The sequence below is a fragment of the Oncorhynchus kisutch genome, linkage group LG22, assembly GCF_002021735.2.
Source record: "Oncorhynchus kisutch isolate 150728-3 linkage group LG22, Okis_V2, whole genome shotgun sequence".
Lineage (NCBI taxonomy): Eukaryota > Metazoa > Chordata > Actinopteri > Salmoniformes > Salmonidae > Oncorhynchus > Oncorhynchus kisutch.
This window is the reverse complement of record NC_034195.2, coordinates 58310327-58331431: the sequence shown is the minus strand read 5'-3', so window position 1 is coordinate 58331431 and position 21105 is coordinate 58310327. Positions and strand designations below refer to the sequence as shown.

At 42.3% G+C, this 21105-nt stretch overlaps 1 protein-coding gene across 1 annotated transcript in view; it reads left to right on the top strand.

The window, feature by feature from the left end:
* LOC109867068 (transient receptor potential cation channel subfamily M member 1-like) overlaps positions 1 to 21105 on the top strand; it is a 111394-nt gene that overhangs the window by 40059 nt on the left and 50230 nt on the right. Inside the window, exons 9-17 of the mRNA XM_031801479.1 lie at positions 6345 to 6417; positions 10131 to 10231; positions 10825 to 11004; positions 11149 to 11283; positions 11741 to 11791; positions 11950 to 12090; positions 18721 to 18750; positions 18975 to 19258; positions 20707 to 20935. Coding sequence (XP_031657339.1) covers positions 6345 to 6417; positions 10131 to 10231; positions 10825 to 11004; positions 11149 to 11283; positions 11741 to 11791; positions 11950 to 12090; positions 18721 to 18750; positions 18975 to 19258; positions 20707 to 20935 — 1224 coding nt within the window. The remainder of the gene's footprint in view (positions 1 to 6344; positions 6418 to 10130; positions 10232 to 10824; positions 11005 to 11148; positions 11284 to 11740; positions 11792 to 11949; positions 12091 to 18720; positions 18751 to 18974; positions 19259 to 20706; positions 20936 to 21105) is intronic.

Here is a 21105-nt window from a genome sequence, read left to right as displayed (position 1 = left end):
AAACTAAGTGCAGAATCAATCTTCAGGATGTTATAAACGTACAAAACGAATGGCATTCCAACCGGGCAATCCTAGTTCATCTCGGGCTGATTGGAACAGACGAAGCACTCCAAATGCATACGTGCTTTCAAGCACATGAATCTTTTGCGACACTGTGGCAATTTCCTTCCCATTAGGTCAAAGTTCACAGCAAATGCTCCATTACACTTTCTACTGAATGGGGACATCTAGTGGAAGACATAGGAAGTGTTTCCAGATCCATAACTTGTTGGGAAGGGAGGGGGCGATGACTTTCAGGATTCCAAAACTAGTTTGGAAGATTGCCTGCCCTGTGAGTTCTGTTATACTCACAGACATAATTCAAACGGTTTTAGAAGCTTCAGCGTGTTTTCTATCCAATCATAATAATAATATGCATATATTAGCAATTTAGGAGAGATTTTGATGCAGTTCACTATGGGCACGCAATTCATCCAAAGGGGAAATACTGCCCCCTATCCTTAACAATTAACTGACTTGCCTAGTTAAAATAAATAAAATAAGGTATTTTTAAAAATCTGATTCTACTGCTTGCATCAGTTACCTGGAATAGAGTTCCATGTAGTCATGGCTCTATGTAGTAGTGTGCGCCTCCCATAGTCTGTTCAGGTGATTGTGAACAGACCTCTGGTAGCATGTCTTGTGGGGTATGCATGGGTGTCTGAGCTGTGTGCTAGTAGTTCAAACAGACCTCTGGTAGCATGCCTTGTGGGGTATGCATGGGTGTCTGAGCTGTGTGCTAGTAGTTCAAACAGACCTCTGGTAGCATGCCTTGTGGGGTATGCATGGGTGCCTGAGCTGTGTGCTAGTAGTTCAAACAGACACCTCGCTGCATTCAGCATGTCAACACTTCTTACAAAAACAAGTAGTGATGAAGTCAGTCTCTCCTCCACTTTGAGACGTGATAGATTAAATGCATATTATTAATTTTAGCACTCTGTGTACATCCAAGGGCCAGCCTTGCTGCCCTGTTATGAGCCAACTACAATTTTCCTAAGGCCCTTTTTGTGGCACCTGACCACACCACTGAACATTAGTCCAGGTGCAACAAAACTAGGGTCTGTATGACCTGCCTTGTTAATAGTGCTGTTAAGAAGAGAGAGTAGTGCTTTATTATGGACAGACTTCTCCCCATCTTACCTACTGTTGTATCAATATGTTTTGACAATCCAGAGTTACTCCAAGCAATTTAGTCACCTCCGCTTGCTCCATTTCCACATTATTCAATACAATGTTTAGTTGAGGTTTAGGGTTTAGTGAATGATTTGTCCCAAATACAATGCTTTTAGTTGTAGAAATATTTAGGACAAACTTTTTATTTAACCTTTATTTAACTAGACAAGTCTTAAGAAAAAAACAATGACAGCCTAGGAACAGTGTGTTAACTGCCTTGTTCAGGGGCAGAACGACATATTTTTATCTTGTCAGCTTGAGGGTTCGATCTAGCAACCTTTCAGTTACTATCACTATCATATGTAAATGAGAACGTGTTCTCAGTCAACTTACCTGGTAAAATAACGGATAAATACAATTTTTTTTTTAAATAGTCCAACGCTCTAACCACTAGGCTACCTGCCGCCCCTATTCCTTGCCAACCACTCTGAAACTAACTGCAGCTGTTAAGTGTTGCAGTAATTTCACTCACTGTAGTGGCTGATGTGTATAGTGTTGAGTCATCTGCATACCATTAGTAAAGATTGAAAAAAGGAAAGGGCCTAGACAGCTGCCCTGGGGAATTCTTGATGTAATCAGTATAAAGTACTGACAATCCATCAGCCTAAGTGTCTTCACAGTCAGCAGAGTACTGATCGATCAGTATGGAGCAGTCTGATAGGCTGATAGGTCAACTGCAAGCAGCCTGTAAGGTTGATAAGTCAGCAATGGACAGCCTGATAGGGCAGTGCAGCGGCACCATTTATGCACCTGCAGCAGATCCTTAGTGGTACTAAGTGATGTGATTAGTGGTTTAAAACTCAGGGAAGATAATCCATCTGAGACTCACTCCTCCCTTCATACATGTGGACTGGACAGATCAGAGCACAGGACCACCTGGTCTGCCAACAGCCAGGCCTCAGCCCATCCATCCACACTAGCAATAACCTGGACAGCCCTGCTCTGAGCAGTCCTGACCTACAGTATATTACATACTGAGCCAGACAGATAGAAAAGAGGATCCATCTCCCTAATCCACCCAGAGGTTCCTCAGCTCATGCTAATATACCCAAGCCTATCCCGGTCCATCCCCAGAGTGCAGAGCTGTCTCACAAAGACAGTGATGTGATATCACTATCACCAATGTCTGTATCCTTGGAGTAATATACCTTAATTCCCTTGACCAACACAGCAGACTTTCCAGCCCTCTCATATCAGACTTATTTAAGCTGACCATGTTAAGACGAACAGTCCCTGCTATGATTTTTTAAAACTGACATTTAAAGGCAATTATACCACATTAGCAGAGACTGCATTCACAGTAAACTTCGCATATGTCGGCTTAATCTTAAATGATCTTTACATTTAAATTGTGAAGTCTAACACTTCAGGGAAACAAAATTAATAGAGCCCTTAGTTTCCATATAAGCAAATATCATGAAGAAAAACGTATATAATATTCACTCATTTATTTAATCACTCACATGATCAGACTTTCACATAAAGTATCTGACCTGGATGTTGTTTTTTGACCTGAACCTTAAACTGAGAGCCTGAGCACTTGAGGTATTGCCAACCTGAGATAGAGTACTTCATGACAAGATGTAGACCACACCATCTATCAAGAGAGTTTACATCAATATTTTTTGTACCAGTCTATCTTCCACCACTTACCGACGCTGGCACTAAGACCGCAGTCAACGAGCTGTATAAGGCCATTAGCAAACACAAAAATGCTCATCCAGAAGCGGCGCTCCTAGTGGCCAGGAACTTTAATGCAAGCAAACTTAAATACGTTTTACCTCATTTCTACCAGCATGGCACATGTGCAAACTGAGGACCACGTTTATTCCACAAACAGACGCATACAAATCTCTCCCCCGCCCTCCATATGGCACATCTGACCATACTTATATCCTCCTGATTCCTGCTTACAAGCAAAAAGCAGGAAGTACCAGTGACTTGCTCAATATGGAAGTGGTCAGATAACACGTATGCTACGCTATAGGACTGTCTTGCTAGCACAGACTGGAATATGTTCCGGTATTCATCTAATGGCATTGAGGAGTACACCACCTCAGTCACCGGCTTCATCAATGAGTACAGCGACGACATACCCACAGTGACCGCTCGTACATATCCCAACCAGAAGCCATGCATTACAGGCAACGTCCGCACCAAGTTAAAGACTAGAGCTGCCTCTTTCAAGGAGCAGGACACTAATCCGGACGCTTCTAAGAAATCCCGCTATGCCCTCAGACGAACCATCAAACAGGCAAAGCATCAATACAGGACTAAGATTGAATCCTACAACACCAGCTCTGGCACTCGCAGGATGTGGCAAACTATTACGGACTTGCAAGGGAAACCAACTCCGAGCTGCACAGTGACGCGAGCCTACCAGATGGGCTAAATGCCTTTTATGATTGCTTCAAAGTAAGCATCACTGAACCATGCATGAGAGCACCAGCTGTTCTGGATGACTGTGTGATCACACTCTCCGTAGCCGATGTGAGCAAGAACTTTAACCCTTGTGTGGAGTTCGGGTCTGTGGGATCCATTTTAAAAGTTTACAAAAATAAAAATGATACAATGAATAATTTATTGGCATTGGCTCATTTTCTGTGAAGAACCTGTCAAACAACACTGTGCACCCCCCTACACATTTATATTACATATGTGGTGACCGGGGTAATACAAGTGTGGAAATTGAGTGATTAGGTGAAAACAAGTAAAAATGAAACAAAAAGGTTTAATGTGTGCCCTCACTCTGTCTCCCTCTCCTTCCTGGGCCTGCTGTTTCAACACAGCACCAAGAACATGCCTGTCTCCCGCTTTTCTTGCACTCTTTACCCTTTGTATTGTGTGAAACTACACAATGCCCTGAGGAACCTGCACAATGTTATTACATTACATTATTTCAATACAATGTAAAAAGGTATGTTCTACACACACTACACCAGCCAGATGCAAATTGGGGGAGGGACAAAACAAATGAATAGCTTTGCGTGTGTGGCTCCGTACAACAATCAATCAGTAAGGCAAAAATAATCTCTGCTCAGAGCACTTAGAAATAATAATAACTCATCAGCAGCCTGCAGGAGGAGAAATATGTATGTCAAAATATTTTGAAATTGAATGGTCTTCTTTCCCAAGGAATGAACCACACCGAAAGGCTACCAATTTGAAAAGAATGCAACCAGGGCTGACACAGATGGCGGTTGCTCGTGTGCAGAACATAGTCTTCTTTTGAACTGTTCATCCCAGACACCATCCAGAAAATCATTCTGGACTGGACTCATTTGGAGGGAAGGCGTGTTTATGGAGAGAGATGGACCAAACTCATTTGCATGCAAACTTCTGGGTTCTTATCATTGCTGGTGTTTCAGGTCCAATGGGGAATCCACATAATCCTTGTGGAATGCAGAAACTGGCAAAGAACCTGTCTGTGTAACAATGTCTTTGGAAAACATCCACATTATTTCCAGGATTATCCGCTTCGATAATCGAGACACCAGACCAGCTTGGCGGCAGAGAGACAAGCTAGCTGCAATCAGGTCAGTGCAGAGAGACAAGCTAGCTGTAATCAGGTCAGTGCAGAGAGACAAGCTAGCTGCAATCAGGTCAGTGCAGAGAGACAAGCTAGCTGTAATCAGGTCAGTGCAGAGAGACAAGCTAGCTGCAATCAGGTCAGTGCAGAGAGACAAGCTAGCTGTTAATCAGGTCAGTGGAGAGAGGCAAGCTAGCTACAATCAGGTCAGTGCAGAGAGACAAGCTAGCTGCAATCAGGTCAGTGCAGAGAGACAAGCTAGCTGTAATCAGGTCAGTGCAGAGAGACAAGCTAGCTGCCATCAGGTCAGTGCAGAGAGACTAGCTAGCTGTAATCAGATCAGTGCAGAAAGACAAGCTAGCTGTAATCAGGTCAGTGCAGAGAGACAAACTAGCTGCAATCAGGTCAGTGCAGAGAGACAAGCTAGCTGCAATCAGGTCAGTGCAGAGAGACAGGCTAGCTGCAATCAGGTCAGTGCAGAGAGACAAGCTAGCTGTAATCAGGTCTGTGCAGAGAGACAAGCTAGCTGCTATCAGGTCAGTGCAGAGAGACAAGCTAGCTGTAATCAGGTCAGTCTCATTGACGGGGATGTAGTGAAGCTGGTTGACAGTTTCAAGTTCCTTGGTGTCCACATCACCAACAAACTAACATGGTCCAAACACACCAAGAAAGTAATGAAGAGGGCACTACAATGCCTTTTCCCCCTCAGGAGACTGAAAAGATTTGCCAAGTGTCCCCAGATCCTCAAAAGGTTCTAGAGCTGCACCATTGAGAACATCCTGACAGGTTGAATCAGCGCCTGGTATGGCAACTACTCGGCATCCAAACGTAAGGCTTTACGGGTAGTGTAGTGTGTACAGCCCAGTACATCACTGGGGCCAAGCGTCCTGCAATCCAGAACCTATTTAATATGCGGTCTCAGAGAAAGGCCCAAAAATGTGCCTAAAAACTCATCACCCAAGTCATAGACTTTTCTCTCTGCTACCGCAAGGCAAGCGGTACCGGAGCGCCAAATCTAGTTCCAAAAGGCTCCTGAACAGCTTCTACCCCCGAGCCACAAGACTGCTGAACAATTGATCAAATGGCCACCCCCACCTTTGTTTTTACACTGCTGCTACTCGCTGTTTATTATCAATTCATAGCCACTTTACCCCATGTACAAATTACCTCGATTAACCTGTGACCCCGCACATTCACTCGGTACCGGTACCCCCTGTATATAACCTCCACATTCACTCGGTACCGGTACCCCCTGTATATAACCTCCACATTCACTCGGTTCCGGTACCCCCTGTATATAACCTCCACATTCACTCGGTACCGGTACCCCCTGTATATAACCTCCACATTCACTCGGTACCGGTACCCCCTGTATATAACCTCCACATTCACTCGGTACCGGTACCCCCTGTATATAACCTCCACATTCACTCGGTTCCGGTACCCCCTGTATATAACCTCCACATTCACTCGGTACCGGTACCCCCTGTATATAACCTCATTATAGTTATTTTATTGTGTTATTTGTATTTGAAATGTTTTCTTAACTATATCAATAACAGAATGTGGTGAATGTTTGTTCTATTCCTCATCTCTTCCATAGATAACAGTGTTTCGAATGGGTTCTGAAGGACAGCAAGATATTGAAATGGCCATTCTGACTGCTTTATTAAAAGGTAACTCTTTTAATTATTCTTAGATTTTTTTTGTTTTTAGGGGTTAGATCAGCTGTAATATTGCAGATAGATTGTCGTTTCCATTAATGTAATTTTCTGCATCATTTCCAATCCTCCACATTTTTGTTAATATATATATATATAAATATATATATTATATATATATATACTGTATATACAGTACCAGTCAAAGGTGTGGACACACCTACTCATTCCAGGGTTTTTGCAGTTTGGGTGTCTTCACTATTATTCTACAATGTGGAAAATAGTAAAAATAAAGAAAAACCCTGGAATGAGTACGTGTATCCAAACTATATGTGTGTGTGTGTGTGTGTGTGTGTGTGTGTGTATGTGTGTATGTGTGTATGTGTGTGTGTGTGTGTGTGTGTGTGTGTGTGTGTGTGTGTGTGTGTGTGTGTGTGTGTGTATGTGTGTATGTGTGTATGTGTGTATGTGTGTATGTGTGTGTGTGTGTGTGTGTGTGTGTGTGTGTGTGTGTGTGTGTGTGTGTGTGTGTGTGTGTGTATGTGTGTGTGTATGTGTGTGTGTGTGTGTGTGTGTGTGTGTGTGTGTGTGTGTGTGTGTGTGTGTGTGTGTGTGTGTGTGTGTGTGTACTTTACCAACTTAGTCAATGGTTTTTCTTTATTTGTACTATTTTGTACTTTAAGACAAGTTCAGTCAATCCGAAACATTTCAAGTGCTGTCACAAAAACCATCAAACGCTATGATGAAACTAGCTCTCATGAGGACCGCCACAGGAACGTAAGACCCAGAGTTACCTCTGCTGCAGAGGATAAGTTCATTAGAGTTGCCAGCCTTAGAAATTACTGCTCAAATAAATGCTCCACAGAGGTCAAGTAACAGACACATCTTAACATCAACTGTTCAGAGGAGACTGCATAAATCAGGCCTTCATGGTTGAATTGCTGCAAAGAAACCACTACTAAAGGACACCAATAATAAGAAGAGACTTGCTTGGGCCAGAAACCCGAGCATTGGACATTAGACCAGTGGGAATTTGTCCTTTTGTCTGTTGAGTCCAAATTTGCGATTTTTGGTTCCAACCGCCGTGTCTTTGTGAGACGCAGAGTAGGTGAACGGATGATCTCCGCATGTGTGGCTCCCACCGTGAAGCATGGAGGAGGAGGTGTGATGGTGTGGGGGTGCTTTGCTGGTGACATGGTCTGTTTGTTATTTAGAATTCAAGGCACACTTAACCAGCAAGGCTAGCACAGCATTCTGCAGCGATACGCCATCCCATCTGGTTTGCGCTTAGTGGGACTATCGTTTGTTTTTCAACAGGACAATGACCCAAAACACACCTCCTGGCTGTGTAAGGGATTATTTGACCCCTGTTGAGTGCTGCACCAGATGACCCGTCCTCCACAATCACCCGACCTTAACCCAATTGAGATGGTTTGGGATGATTTTGACCGCAGAGTGAAGGTAAAGCAGCAACAAGTGCTCAGCATATGCGGGAACTCCATCAAGACTGTTGGAAAAGCATTCCAGGTGAAGCTGGATGAGAGAATGCCCAGAGTGTGCAAAGCTGTCATTTTTTAAATTTACCTTCATTTAACTAGGCAAGTCAGTTAAGAACAAATTCTTATTTTCAATGACTGCCTAGTGGGTTAACTGCCTGTTCAGGGGCAGAACGACAGATTTGTACCTTGTCAGCTCAGGGGTTTGAACTTGCAACCTTCCGGTTACTAGTCCAACACTAACCACTAGGCTACCCTGCCGCCCCGTCATCAAGGCAAATGGAGGCTACTTTGAAGAATCTAAAATCTTTCATGTATTTTGATTTGTTTAGCACTTTTTGGTTACTACATTATTCCATATTTTATAGTTCTGATGTCGTCACTATTATTATACAATGTAGAAAATAGTACAAATAAAGAAAAACACTTGAATGATACACATCTTTCAAAATATATTTTCCTTTATTATTTTCCCCTAACCCTACCACCTCTCCCCTAATTGGATTAAACTAATGGACAATAACACTTACAGTGGCATGAAAAAGTATGCTAACCCTTTGGAATTACCTGGACTTCTGCATAAATTGGTGATAAAATTGAATCTGATCATCTAAATCACAACAATAGACAAACACAGTCTGCTTAAACACAGTCTGCTAATAACACACAAACAATTATACATTTTCATGTCTTTACTGAACACACCATATAAACATTCACAGTGCAGGATGGGAAAAGTATGTGAACCCTTGGATTTAATAACTGGTTGACCCTCCTTTGGCAGCAATAACCTCAACCAAACATTTTCTGTAGTTGCGGATCAATATTCTTAGGATGTGTGGTGTATACCGCTCTCTTGAAGTCATGCCACAGCATCTCAATCAGGTTGAGGTCAGGACTCTGACTGGTTCACTCCAGAAGGCATATTTTCTTCTGTTGAAGCCGTTCTGTTGGTGATTTACTTCTGTGAGCAAAGCAGCTCCAAACCATGTTGCTCCGTTCACAATACATTGTTTTCTACCACAAAAACTGTTGCGTGTTCCTTCCAAACAACTCGACTTTAGTTTCATCTGTCTACAGAATATTTTGTCAGTAGCACTGTGGAACATCCAGATGCTCTTTTGCGAACTTTAGACTGTTTTTTTCGACAGCAGTGGCTTCTTCCGTGGTTTCCTCCCATGAACACCATTCTTGTTTAGTGTTTTACGTATCGTAGACACGTCAACAGAGATGTTAGCATGTTCCAGAGATTTCTGTAAGTCTTTAGCTGACCCTCTAGGATTCTTCTCAACCTCATTGAGCATTCTGCGCTGTGCTCTTGCAGTCATCTTTGCAGGACAGACACTTCTAGGGAGAGTAGCAACAGTGCTGAACTTTCTCCATTTATAGACACTTTGTCTTACCGAGGGCTGATGAACATCAAGGCTTTTAGAAATACATTTGTAACCCTTTATGCAAATCAACAATTCTTATCATCTGATATTTTTTTGTGCGAGGCATGGTTCACAGCAGTCAATGCATATTGTGAATAGCAAACTCAAATTTTGTGAGTGTTTTTTTATAGGGCAGGGCAGCTCTAACCAACATCTCCAATCTTGTTTCAATAATTGTACTCCAGGTTAGCTGACTCTTGACTACCAATTAGCTTTTGGAGAAGTCATTTGCCTAGAGGTTCACAAAATTATTTCAACCTACACTGAATGTTTAAATGATGTATTTGATATAGCCAAGAAAAATCTATATTTTTGTGTTATTAGTTTAAGCACACTGTGTTTGTCTGTTGTTGTGACTTAGATGAAGATCAGATCTAATTTTAGGGTTCACATGCTTTTTCTTGCCACTGTATGCTTCTACTTTCAGCTTATACACAATATATGCATTTTATGGACACAATCTTTTTTACAATAGTTATCTTTTGTTTGTTTTTACTCCTATCCTTCCGCTACCCTTTAACCATCTATTTCTGAACATCATCCTTTTAGATTTCTATATTTTTGTAATTTAACACTTTTCAGATGTACACTTTGAAAATGTTGTTTTTAACTCTGTGGGTGTTAACATCACTAAGGAGATGTTTTCTGTGTACTTACTTACTTTTCTGTTTTAAAACAGAATTCCATAACTGCCCTGTGAAGTCATGGCACACAGTTCTTCAGTGTATAGCAGATGTCCTGTGAGTTGCTAGGCACCGAGGCCTCTACCAATGACAGTGTCTATGTTGTGTACTCACAGGAACCAATGCCTCTGCCCCGGACCAGCTGAGTCTAGCTCTGGCCTGGAACAGAGTGGACATAGCACGCAACCAGATCTTTGTCTACGGTCACCATCTACCAGTGAGTCATTCACCAGGCTACCCTGCAGTCCACTTGTAGTCCACTTACTGTTGCAAAATCCAGAAACCCCAGGTGGATAATTTAAGCATGCAATTCAGAATACTCTAAACAGCATTTCTGTAAAATAAGAATGTTGGGAAGGTTACAGGAATGTTGCAACCCTGGCTAAGACCACCTCATCTGTTGCTGTTCAGAGAAAACACCATACAAACCTGCCATGAAGCATCACCTTTACATGTACAGTATTAACAGGAAGGATGTCAGACAGCACTAACTGAAATGATTTTTGATACAGACAGACACACAGGTTTAACGGCAGAGATCTAGGAACATCCTGAACAGTAGATCATAACCTGCCGTAATATGATCCCTATATGATCCAATAGGTACAGTGATCACACCAGGGTATTAAGGCTTTGTAAGGACCCTCTATATATAAATCACAATTTAAGGAATTGGACTCTTAACATTTCCCCTCATCTTTCTGGATAAAGATGATTAATCCTACTAGTTGATTATGAACATGAACACAAAAACCAATCCGTTTTAATGAAAATGTTTTTTTTTGCAATGAACCACCCCTCCTCCCCCAGCCTGCCAGTGCCCTAGCTAACAGCAGTGGTACCGTAGCCACTACCACAGAGAGGCCGAAGAGTCCAGCCGCTGCCCCCAGGAACAAGGCCAAGGCCCGGGGGAAAAAGGGGAAGGGAGGGAAGGCCAAGCCTGAACCACCAGAGGAGACTGACCCTAGGAAGATAGAACTAATGCGATGGGTAAGACCTGAGTTGGCCCGGTGCTTAACATTTTAAACTGCTTGAGTACTTGGACTTCCTATGGGAATATTAGCTCTGAAATACCATGAGCACCGGCATCTAAATAGAAAGAGTAGTGGCACCAGTCATGAATGTGTCTCCCAGGTGAACTCTCTGGAGCAGGCCATGATGGATGCCTTGGTGCTGGACAGGGTGGACTTTGTCAAGCTGCTGATAGAGAACGGCGTCAACATCCACCACTTCCTCACCATCCCTCGCCTGGAGGAGCTGTACAACACGGTGAGACAGACAGACAGAGAGACAGACAGACAGACAGACCATAACGTCCACCATTCCTCGCCTGGAGGAGCTGTACAACACGGTGAGACAGACAGACAGAGAGACAGACAGACAGACAGATCATAACGTCCACCATTCCTCGCCTGGAGGAGCTGTACAACACGGTGAGACAGACAGACAGAGAGACAGACAGACAGACAGACAGACAGACAGATCATAACGTCCACCATTCCTCGCCTGGAGGAGCTGTACAACACGGTGAGACAGACAGACAGACAGAGAGACAGACAGACAGACAGATCATAACGTCCACCATTTCTCGTCTGGAGGAGCTGTACAACACTTTTAGATGAGACAAGACCACACTAATGTAGAGACTTGCCCTGAATCCCAAATCAACCCCATATCCAGTTGTAGGGTTATTCATATTGAACAACTTTCTCTTCCTAACACACAGAGACTGGGTCCTGCTAACACGTTGCATGTTGTGGTGAGAGATGTCAAGAAGGTACGATGATCTCTCTGATTCATGGAACCTATTCTTCCTCATTCAACATTATTTGTCCTGTTTCAGCTGAATTAAACTGTAGTTTGTGCTGTTACAGCCAGGTGTGTAATCAGGGATTACAGAAATGTCATCTGTGAATATAATCTGTGGTGTTCCAGGGCAACCTCCCGCCAGACTACCAGATCACTCTGATTGACATTGGTCTGGTGATGGAGTACCTGATGGGTGGGGCGTACCGCTGTAACTACACCAGGAAGAACTTCAGGGCGCTTTACAACAACCTCTACGGGCTGAAGAGGGTAAGACTAGTTATCTCTATAACAACCTCTACAGGCTGAAGAGGCAACACTAGTTCGCTCTATAACAACCTCTACAGCCAGAAGAGGGTGAGACTAGTTAGCTCTATAACAACCTGTGTTGACTGAGGAGGACAAGACTAGTTAGCTCTATAACAATCTGTATTGATTGAAGAGGACAAGACTAGTTCACTCTGTCTCAACCTGTATTGACCGAAGAGGACGAGTAGTTAGCACTATAACAATCTGTATTGACCAAAGAGGACAAGACTAGTTAGCTCTATAACAACCTGTGTTGACCGAAGACGAGAAGACTAGTTAGCACTGTAACAATCTGTATTGATTGAAGAGGACAAGACTAGTTAGCACTATAACAATCTGTATTGACCGAAGAGGACAAGACTAGTTAGCTCTATAACAACCTGTGTTGACCGAAGACGAGAAGACTAGTTACTTCTATAACAATCTGTATTGACCGAAGAGGACAAGACTAGTTCACTCTGTCTCAACCTGTATTGACCAAAGAGGACAAGACTAGTTAGCACTATAACAATCTGTATTGACCGAAGATGACAAGAATAGTTAGCTCTATAACAATCTGTATTGACCGAAGAGGACAAGACTAGTTAGCACTATAACAATCTGTATTGACCGAAGAGGAGAAGACTAGTTACTTCTATAACAATCTGTATTGACCGAAGAGGACAAGACTAGTTCACTCTGTCTCAACCTGTATTGACCAAAGAGGACAAGACTAGTTAGCACTATAACAATCTGTATTGACCGAAGATGACAAGACTAGTTAGCTCTATAAAAACCTGTGTTGACCGAAGATGACAAGACTAGTTAGCACTGTAACAATCTGTATTGATTGAAGAGGACAAGACTAGTTCACTCTGTCTCAACCTGTATTGACCGAAGAGGACAAGACTAGTTATCTCTATAACAATCTGTATTGACCGAAGAGGACAAGACTAGTTAGCACTATAACAATCTGTATTGACCGAAGAGGACACGACTAGTTAGTTCTATAACAATCTGTATTGACCGAAGAGGACAAGACTAGTTCACTCTGTCTCAACCTGTATTGACCGAAGAGGACAAGACTAGTTAGCACTATAACAACCTGTGTTGACCGAAGAGGACAAGACTAGTTAGCGCTATAACAACCTGTATTGACCGAAGAGGACAAGAATAGTTAGCACTATAACAATCTGTATTGACCGAAGAGGACAAGACTGGTTAGCACTATAACAATCTGTATTGTCCGAAGAGGACAAGACTAGTTCACTCTGTCTCAACCTGTATTGACCGAAGAGGACAAGACTAGTTAGCACTATAACAATCTGCATTGATTGAAGAGGACAAGACAAGTTCACTCTGTCTCAACCTGTATTGACCGAAGAGGACAAGACTAGTTAGCTCTATAACAATCTCTATTGACCGAAGAGGACAAGACTAGTTAGCACTATAACAATCTGTATTGACCGAAGAGGACAAGACTAGTTACTTCTATAACAATCTGTATTGACCAAAGAGGACAAGACTAGTTAGTTCTATAACAATCTGTATTGACCGAAGAGGACAAGACTACTTCACTCTGTCTCAACCTGTATTGACCGAAGAGGACAAGACTAGTTAGCACTATAACAACCTGTATTGACCGAAGAGGACAAGAATAGTTAGCGCTATAACAACCTGTATTGACCGAAGATGACAAGACTAGTTAGCACTGTAACAATCTGTATTGATTGAAGAGGACAAGACAAGTTCACTCTGTCTCAACCTGTATTGACCGAAGAGGACAAGACTAGTTAGCTCTATAACAATCTGTATTGACCGAAGAGGACAAGACTAGTTAGCACTATAACAATCTGTATTGACCGAAGAGGACAAGACTAGTTACTTCTATAACAATCTGTTTTGACCGAAGAGGACAAGACTAGTTCACTCTGTCTCAACCTGTATTGACCAAAGAGGACAAGACTAGTTAGCACTATAACAATCTGTATTGACCGAAGATGACAAGACTAGTTAGCTCTATAACAACCTGTGTTGACCGAAGATGACAAGACTAGTTAGCACTGTAACAATCTGTATTGATTGAAGAGGACAAGACTAGTTAGCTCTATAACAATCTGTATTGATTGAAGAGGACAAGACTAGTTCACTCTGTCTCAACCTGTATTGACCGAAGAGGACAAGACTAGTTAGCACTATAACAATCTGTATTGACCGAAGAGGACAAGACTAGTTAGTTCTATAACAATCTGTATTGACCGAAGAGGACAAGACTCGTTCACTCTGTCTCAACCTGTATTGACCGAAGAGGACAAGACTAGTTAGCACTATAACAATCTGTATTGATTGAAGAGGACAAGACTAGTTAGCACTATAACAACCTGTGTTGACCGAAGAGGACAAGACTAGTTAGCACTATAACAACCTGTGTTGACCGAAGAGGACAAGACAAGTTCACTCTGTCTCAACCTGTATTGACCGAAGAGGACAAGACTAGTTAGCTCTATAACAATCTCTATTGACCGAAGAGGACAAGACTAGTTAGCACTATAACAATCTGTATTGACCGAAGAGGACAAGACTAGTTACTTCTATAACAATCTGTATTGACCAAAGAGGACAAGACTAGTTAGTTCTATAACAATCTGTATTGACCGAAGAGGACAAGACTAGTTCACTCTGTCTCAACCTGTATTGACCGAAGAGGACAAGACTAGTTAGCACTATAACAACCTGTATTGACCGAAGAGGACAAGACTAGTTAGCACTATAACAATCTGTATTGACCGAAGAGGACACGACTAGTTAGTTCTATAACAATCTGTATTGACCGAAGAGGACAAGACTAGTTCACTCTGTCTCAACCTGTATTGACCGAAGAGGACAAGACTAGTTAGCACTATAACAACCTGTGTTGACCGAAGAGGACAAGACTAGTTAGCGCTATAACAACCTGTATTGACCGAAGAGGACAAGAATAGTTAGCACTATAACAATCTGTATTGACCGAAGAGGACAAGACTGGTTAGCACTATAACAATCTGTATTGTCCGAAGAGGACAAGACTAGTTCACTCTGTCTCAACCTGTATTGACCGAAGAGGACAAGACTAGTTAGCACTATAACAATCTGCATTGATTGAAGAGGACAAGACAAGTTCACTCTGTCTCAACCTGTATTGACCGAAGAGGACAAGACTAGTTAGCTCTATAACAATCTCTATTGACCGAAGAGGACAAGACTAGTTAGCACTATAACAATCTGTATTGACCGAAGAGGACAAGACTAGTTACTTCTATAACAATCTGTATTGACCAAAGAGGACAAGACTAGTTAGTTCTATAACAATCTGTATTGACCGAAGAGGACAAGACTAGTTCACTCTGTCTCAACCTGTATTGACCGAAGAGGACAAGACTAGTTAGCACTATAACAACCTGTATTGACCGAAGAGGACAAGAATAGTTAGCGCTATAACAACCTGTATTGACCGAAGATGACAAGACTAGTTAGCACTGTAACAATCTGTATTGATTGAAGAGGACAAGACAAGTTCACTCTGTCTCAACCTGTATTGACCGAAGAGGACAAGACTAGTTAGCTCTATAACAATCTGTATTGACCGAAGAGGACAAGACTAGTTAGCACTATAACAATCTGTATTGACCGAAGAGGACAAGACTAGTTACTTCTATAACAATCTGTTTTGACCGAAGAGGACAAGACTAGTTCACTCTGTCTCAACCTGTATTGACCAAAGAGGACAAGACTAGTTAGCACTATAACAATCTGTATTGACCGAAGATGACAAGACTAGTTAGCTCTATAACAACCTGTGTTGACCGAAGATGACAAGACTAGTTAGCACTGTAACAATCTGTATTGATTGAAGAGGACAAGACTAGTTAGCTCTATAACAATCTGTATTGATTGAAGAGGACAAGACTAGTTCACTCTGTCTCAACCTGTATTGACCGAAGAGGACAAGACTAGTTAGCACTATAACAATCTGTATTGACCGAAGAGGACAAGACTAGTTAGTTCTATAACAATCTGTATTGACCGAAGAGGACAAGACTAGTTCACTCTGTCTCAACCTGTATTGACCGAAGAGGACAAGACTAGTTAGCACTATAACAATCTGTATTGATTGAAGAGGACAAGACTAGTTAGCACTATAACAACCTGTGTTGACCGAAGAGGACAAGACTAGTTAGCACTATAACAACCTGTGTTGACCGAAGAGGACAAGACAAGTTCACTCTGTCTCAACCTGTATTGACCGAAGAGGACAAGACTAGTTAGCTCTATAACAATCTCTATTGACCGAAGAGGACAAGACTAGTTAGCACTATAACAATCTGTATTGACCGAAGAGGACAAGAATAGTTACTTCTATAACAATCTGTATTGACCAAAGAGGACAAGACTAGTTAGTTCTATAACAATCTGTATTGACCGAAGAGGACAAGACTAGTTCACTCTGTCTCAACCTGTATTGACCGAAGAGGACAAGACTAGTTAGCACTATAACAACCTGTATTGACCGAAGAGGACAAGAATAGTTAGCGCTATAACAACCTGTATTGACCGAAGATGACAAGACTAGTTAGCACTGTAACAATCTGTATTGATTGAAGAGGACAAGACAAGTTCACTCTGTCTCAACCTGTATTGACCGAAGAGGACAAGACTAGTTAGCTCTATAACAATCTGTATTGACCGAAGAGGACAAGACTAGTTAGCACTATAACAATCTGTATTGACCGAAGAGGACAAGACTAGTTACTTCTATAACAATCTGTATTGACCGAAGAGGACAAGACTAGTTCACTCTGTCTCAACCTGTATTGACCAAAGAGGACAAGACTAGTTAGCACTATAACAATCTGTATTCACCGAAGATGACAAGACTAGTTAGCTCTATAACAACCTGTGTTGACCGAAGATGACAAGACTAGTTAGCACTGTAACAATCTGTATTGATTGAAGAGGACAAGACTAGTTCACTCTGTCTCAACCTGTATTGACCGAAGAGGACAAGACTAGTTAGCACTATAACAATCTGTATTGACCGAAGAGGACAAGACTAGTTAGTTCTATAACAATCTGTATTGACCGAAGAGGACAAGACTAGTTCACTCTGTCTCAACCTGTATTGACCGAAGAGGACAAGACTAGTTAGCACTATAACAATCTGTATTGATTGAAGAGGACAAGACTAGTTAGCACTATAACAACCTGTGTTGACCGAAGAGGACAAGACTAGTTAGCACTATAACAACCTGTGTTGACCGAAGAGGACAAGACTAGTTAGCACTATAACAATCTGTATTGACCGAAGAGGACAAGACTAGTTAGCACTATAACAATCTGTATTGTCCGAAGAGGACAAGACTAGTTCACTCTGTCTCAACCTGTATTGACCGAAGAGGACAAGACTAGTTAGCACTATAACAATCTGCATTGATTGAAGAGGACAAGACAAGTTCACTCTGTCTCAACCTGTATTGACCGAAGAGGACAAGACTAGTTAGCACTATAACAATCTGTATTGACCGAAGAGGACAAGACTAGTTAGTTCTATAACAATCTGTATTGACCGAAGAGGACAAGACTAGTTCACTCTGTCTCAACCTGTATTGACCGAAGAGGACAAGACTAGTTAGCACTATAACAATCTGTATTGATTGAAGAGGACAAGACTAGTTAGCACTATAACAACCTGTGTTGACCGAAGAGGACAAGACTAGTTAGCACTATAACAACCTGTGTTGACCGAAGAGGACAAGACTAGTTAGCACTATAACAATCTGTATTGACCGAAGAGGACAAGACTAGTTAGCACTATAACAATCTGTATTGTCCGAAGAGGACAAGACTAGTTCACTCTGTCTCAACCTGTATTGACCGAAGAGGACAAGACTAGTTAGCACTATAACAACCTGTGTTGACCGAAGAGGACAAGACTAGTTAGCACTATAACAATCTGTATTGACCGAAGAGGACAAGACTAGTTAGCACTATAACAATCTGTATTGATTGAAGAGGACAAGACTAGTTCACTCTGTCTCAACCTGTATTGACCGAAGAGGACAAAACTAGTTAGCACTATAACAACCTGTATTGACCGAAGAGGACAAGACTAGTTAGCTCTATAACAATCTGTATTGACCGAAGAGGACAAGACTAGTTAGCACTATAAGAACCTGTATTGACCGAAGAGGACAAGACTAGTTAGCGCTATAACAACCTGTATTGACCGAAGAGGACAAGACTAGTTAGCTCTATAACAATCTGTATTGACCGAAGAGGACAAGACCAGTTAGCGCTATAACAACCTTTACGGGCTGAAGAGGGTAAGACTAGTTAGCGCTATAACAACCTTTACGGGCTGAAGAGGGTAAGACTAGTTAGCGCTATAACAACCTTTACGGGCTGAAGAGGGTAAGACGGGTGACATTAGAAACTAGATCTGAGAACAAACACAGTAGAAAGCCTCACCATGTAACAGATGTGTCTTCATCATGTGATGTTTATGACACGTGTCTTTATCATGTGATGTTATTGACACTTTCTAACATATATCTATTTTCTTCTGGTTGTTTGCAGCCAAAAGCCTTGAAGATGCTGGGGCTGGAGGTAATAGCAAGTCTTTGTTCAAGAAATACTGTACATATTTCCTTCATTCAACAATGCTGGAAACGTTATTTTCCTTTACAATGAGAGATGTTAGAGGGTACAGTTCACAAACACAAAACTATTATAAATAAAGTTATCTGCACAACACTATTCTAAAAGTTCCCCTCTGTGTGTTATCTGCCCTAACATCCTCACTTCACACGTGTCACTTCCTGTGTCACCAGGACGACGAGCCGAGGGGAAAGAAGAAGAAAGGGAAGAAGAAGAAAGAGGAGGAGGTAGAGATAGATGTGGACGACCCTGAGGTCTGTCGCTTCACCTACCCCTTCCACGAGCTGATGGTGTGGGCAGTTCTCATGAAGCGCCAGAAGATGGCGCTGTTTCTGTGGCAACGTGGGGAGGAGGCCATGGCCAAGGCTCTGGTGGCCTGTAAGCTATACACAGCCATGGCTAAAGAGTCATCTGAACTGGTGGACGACATCGCCCAGGACCTGGACAACAACTCCAAGTGAGTTCCTGTCTTAAACTTCTCCCAATACTGAGATAGTGGTTCCTGTCTTATACTTCTCCCACTACTGAGATAGTGGTTCCTGTCTTATACTTCTCCCACTACTGAGATAGTGGTTCCTGTCTTAAACTTCTCCCAATACTGAGATAGTGGTTCCTGTCTTATACTTCTCCCACTAATGATAGTGGTTCCTGTCTTATACTTCTCCCTCTAATGATAGTGGTTCCTGTATTATACTTATCCCTCTAATGATAGTGGTTCCTGCCTTGTACTTCTCCCACTACTGAGATAGTGGTTCCTGTCTTATACTTCTCCCACTACTGAGATAGTGGTTCCTGTCTTATACTTCTCCCACTACTGAGATAGTGGTTCCTGTCTTATACTTCTCCCACTACTGAGATAGTGGTTCCTGTCTTATACTTCTCCCACTACTGAGATAGTGGTTCCTGTCTTATACTTCTCCCACTACTGAGATAGTGGTTCCTGTCTTATACTTCTCCCACTACTGAGATAGTGGTTCCTGTCTTATACTTATCACACTACTGAGATAGTGGTTCCTGTCTTGTACTTCTCCCACTACTGAGATAGTGGTTCCTGTCTTGTACTTCTCCCACTACTGAGATAGTGGTTCCTGTCTTGTACTTCTCCCACTACTGAGATAGTGGTTCCTGTCTTGTACTTCTCCCACTACTGAAATAGTGGTTCCTGTCTTGTAATTCTCCCACTACTGAGATAGTGGTTCCTGTCTTGTACTTCTCCCACTACTGAGATAGTGGTTCCTGTCTTGTACTTCTCCCACTACTGAGATAGTGGTTCCTGTCTTGTACTTCTCCCACTACTGAGATAGTGGTTCCTCTCTTATACTTCTCCCACTACTGAGATAGTGGTTCCTGTCTTATACTTCTCCCACTACTGAGATAGTGGTTCCTCTCTTATACTTCTCCCACTACTGAGATAGTGGTTCCTGTCTTATACTTCTCCCACTACTGAGATAGTGGTTCCTGTCTTATACTTCTCCCACTACTGAGATAGTGGTTCCTGTCTTATACTTCTCCCACTACTGAGATAGTGGTTCCTGTCTTAGACATCTCCCACTACTGAGATAGTGGTTCCTCTCTTATACTTCTCCCACTACTGAGATAGAGGTTCCTCTCTTATACTTCTCCAAATGAGGTAGTGCTTCCTCTTGTGATCATCAGACAGGCAGGTTGTCCCTGATTAAAACGTTACACAATCCCTAAAATAGTTATACTTTTGCCTCACCTACGGTCTCCTAATTTTCATGGTCCTTCAAGCAAGTTCTTATTTACAATGACGGCATATTTCAACCTATAGTTCCATACACCCTATTTCCCATTGTGCTTAGTATAGCAAGCCGGATTAAGATCAGATTTTTCAGGCCATATAGTTAGTAAACTTAGTAAAAAGATATTACTCTTTCTCCACAGGGAGTTTGGCCAGCTTGCCTACGAGCTCCTGGACCAGTCCTATAAGCACGATGAACAGGTGGCCATGAAGCTGCTGACGTATGAGCTGACCAACTGGAGCAACTCTACCTGTCTGAAGCTGGCCGTGGCCGCCAAGCACAGAGACTTCATCGCCCACACCTGCAGTCAGATGCTGCTGACCGACATGTGGATGGGAAATCTGAGAATGGGGAAGAACCCTGGGCTTAAGGTAAATTAACGGAGTTGAACTGGTAAACCTCCCTCCTTAGCTTGACATACCAACACCAGCATCACTGAACTCTAACCCTAACCCCATGAGTTGAGAAACAGACTGTCATGCTTTACTCTTTGCTGTAGAGCAGAAACATCCCCATGAGTTGAGAAACAGACTGTCATGCT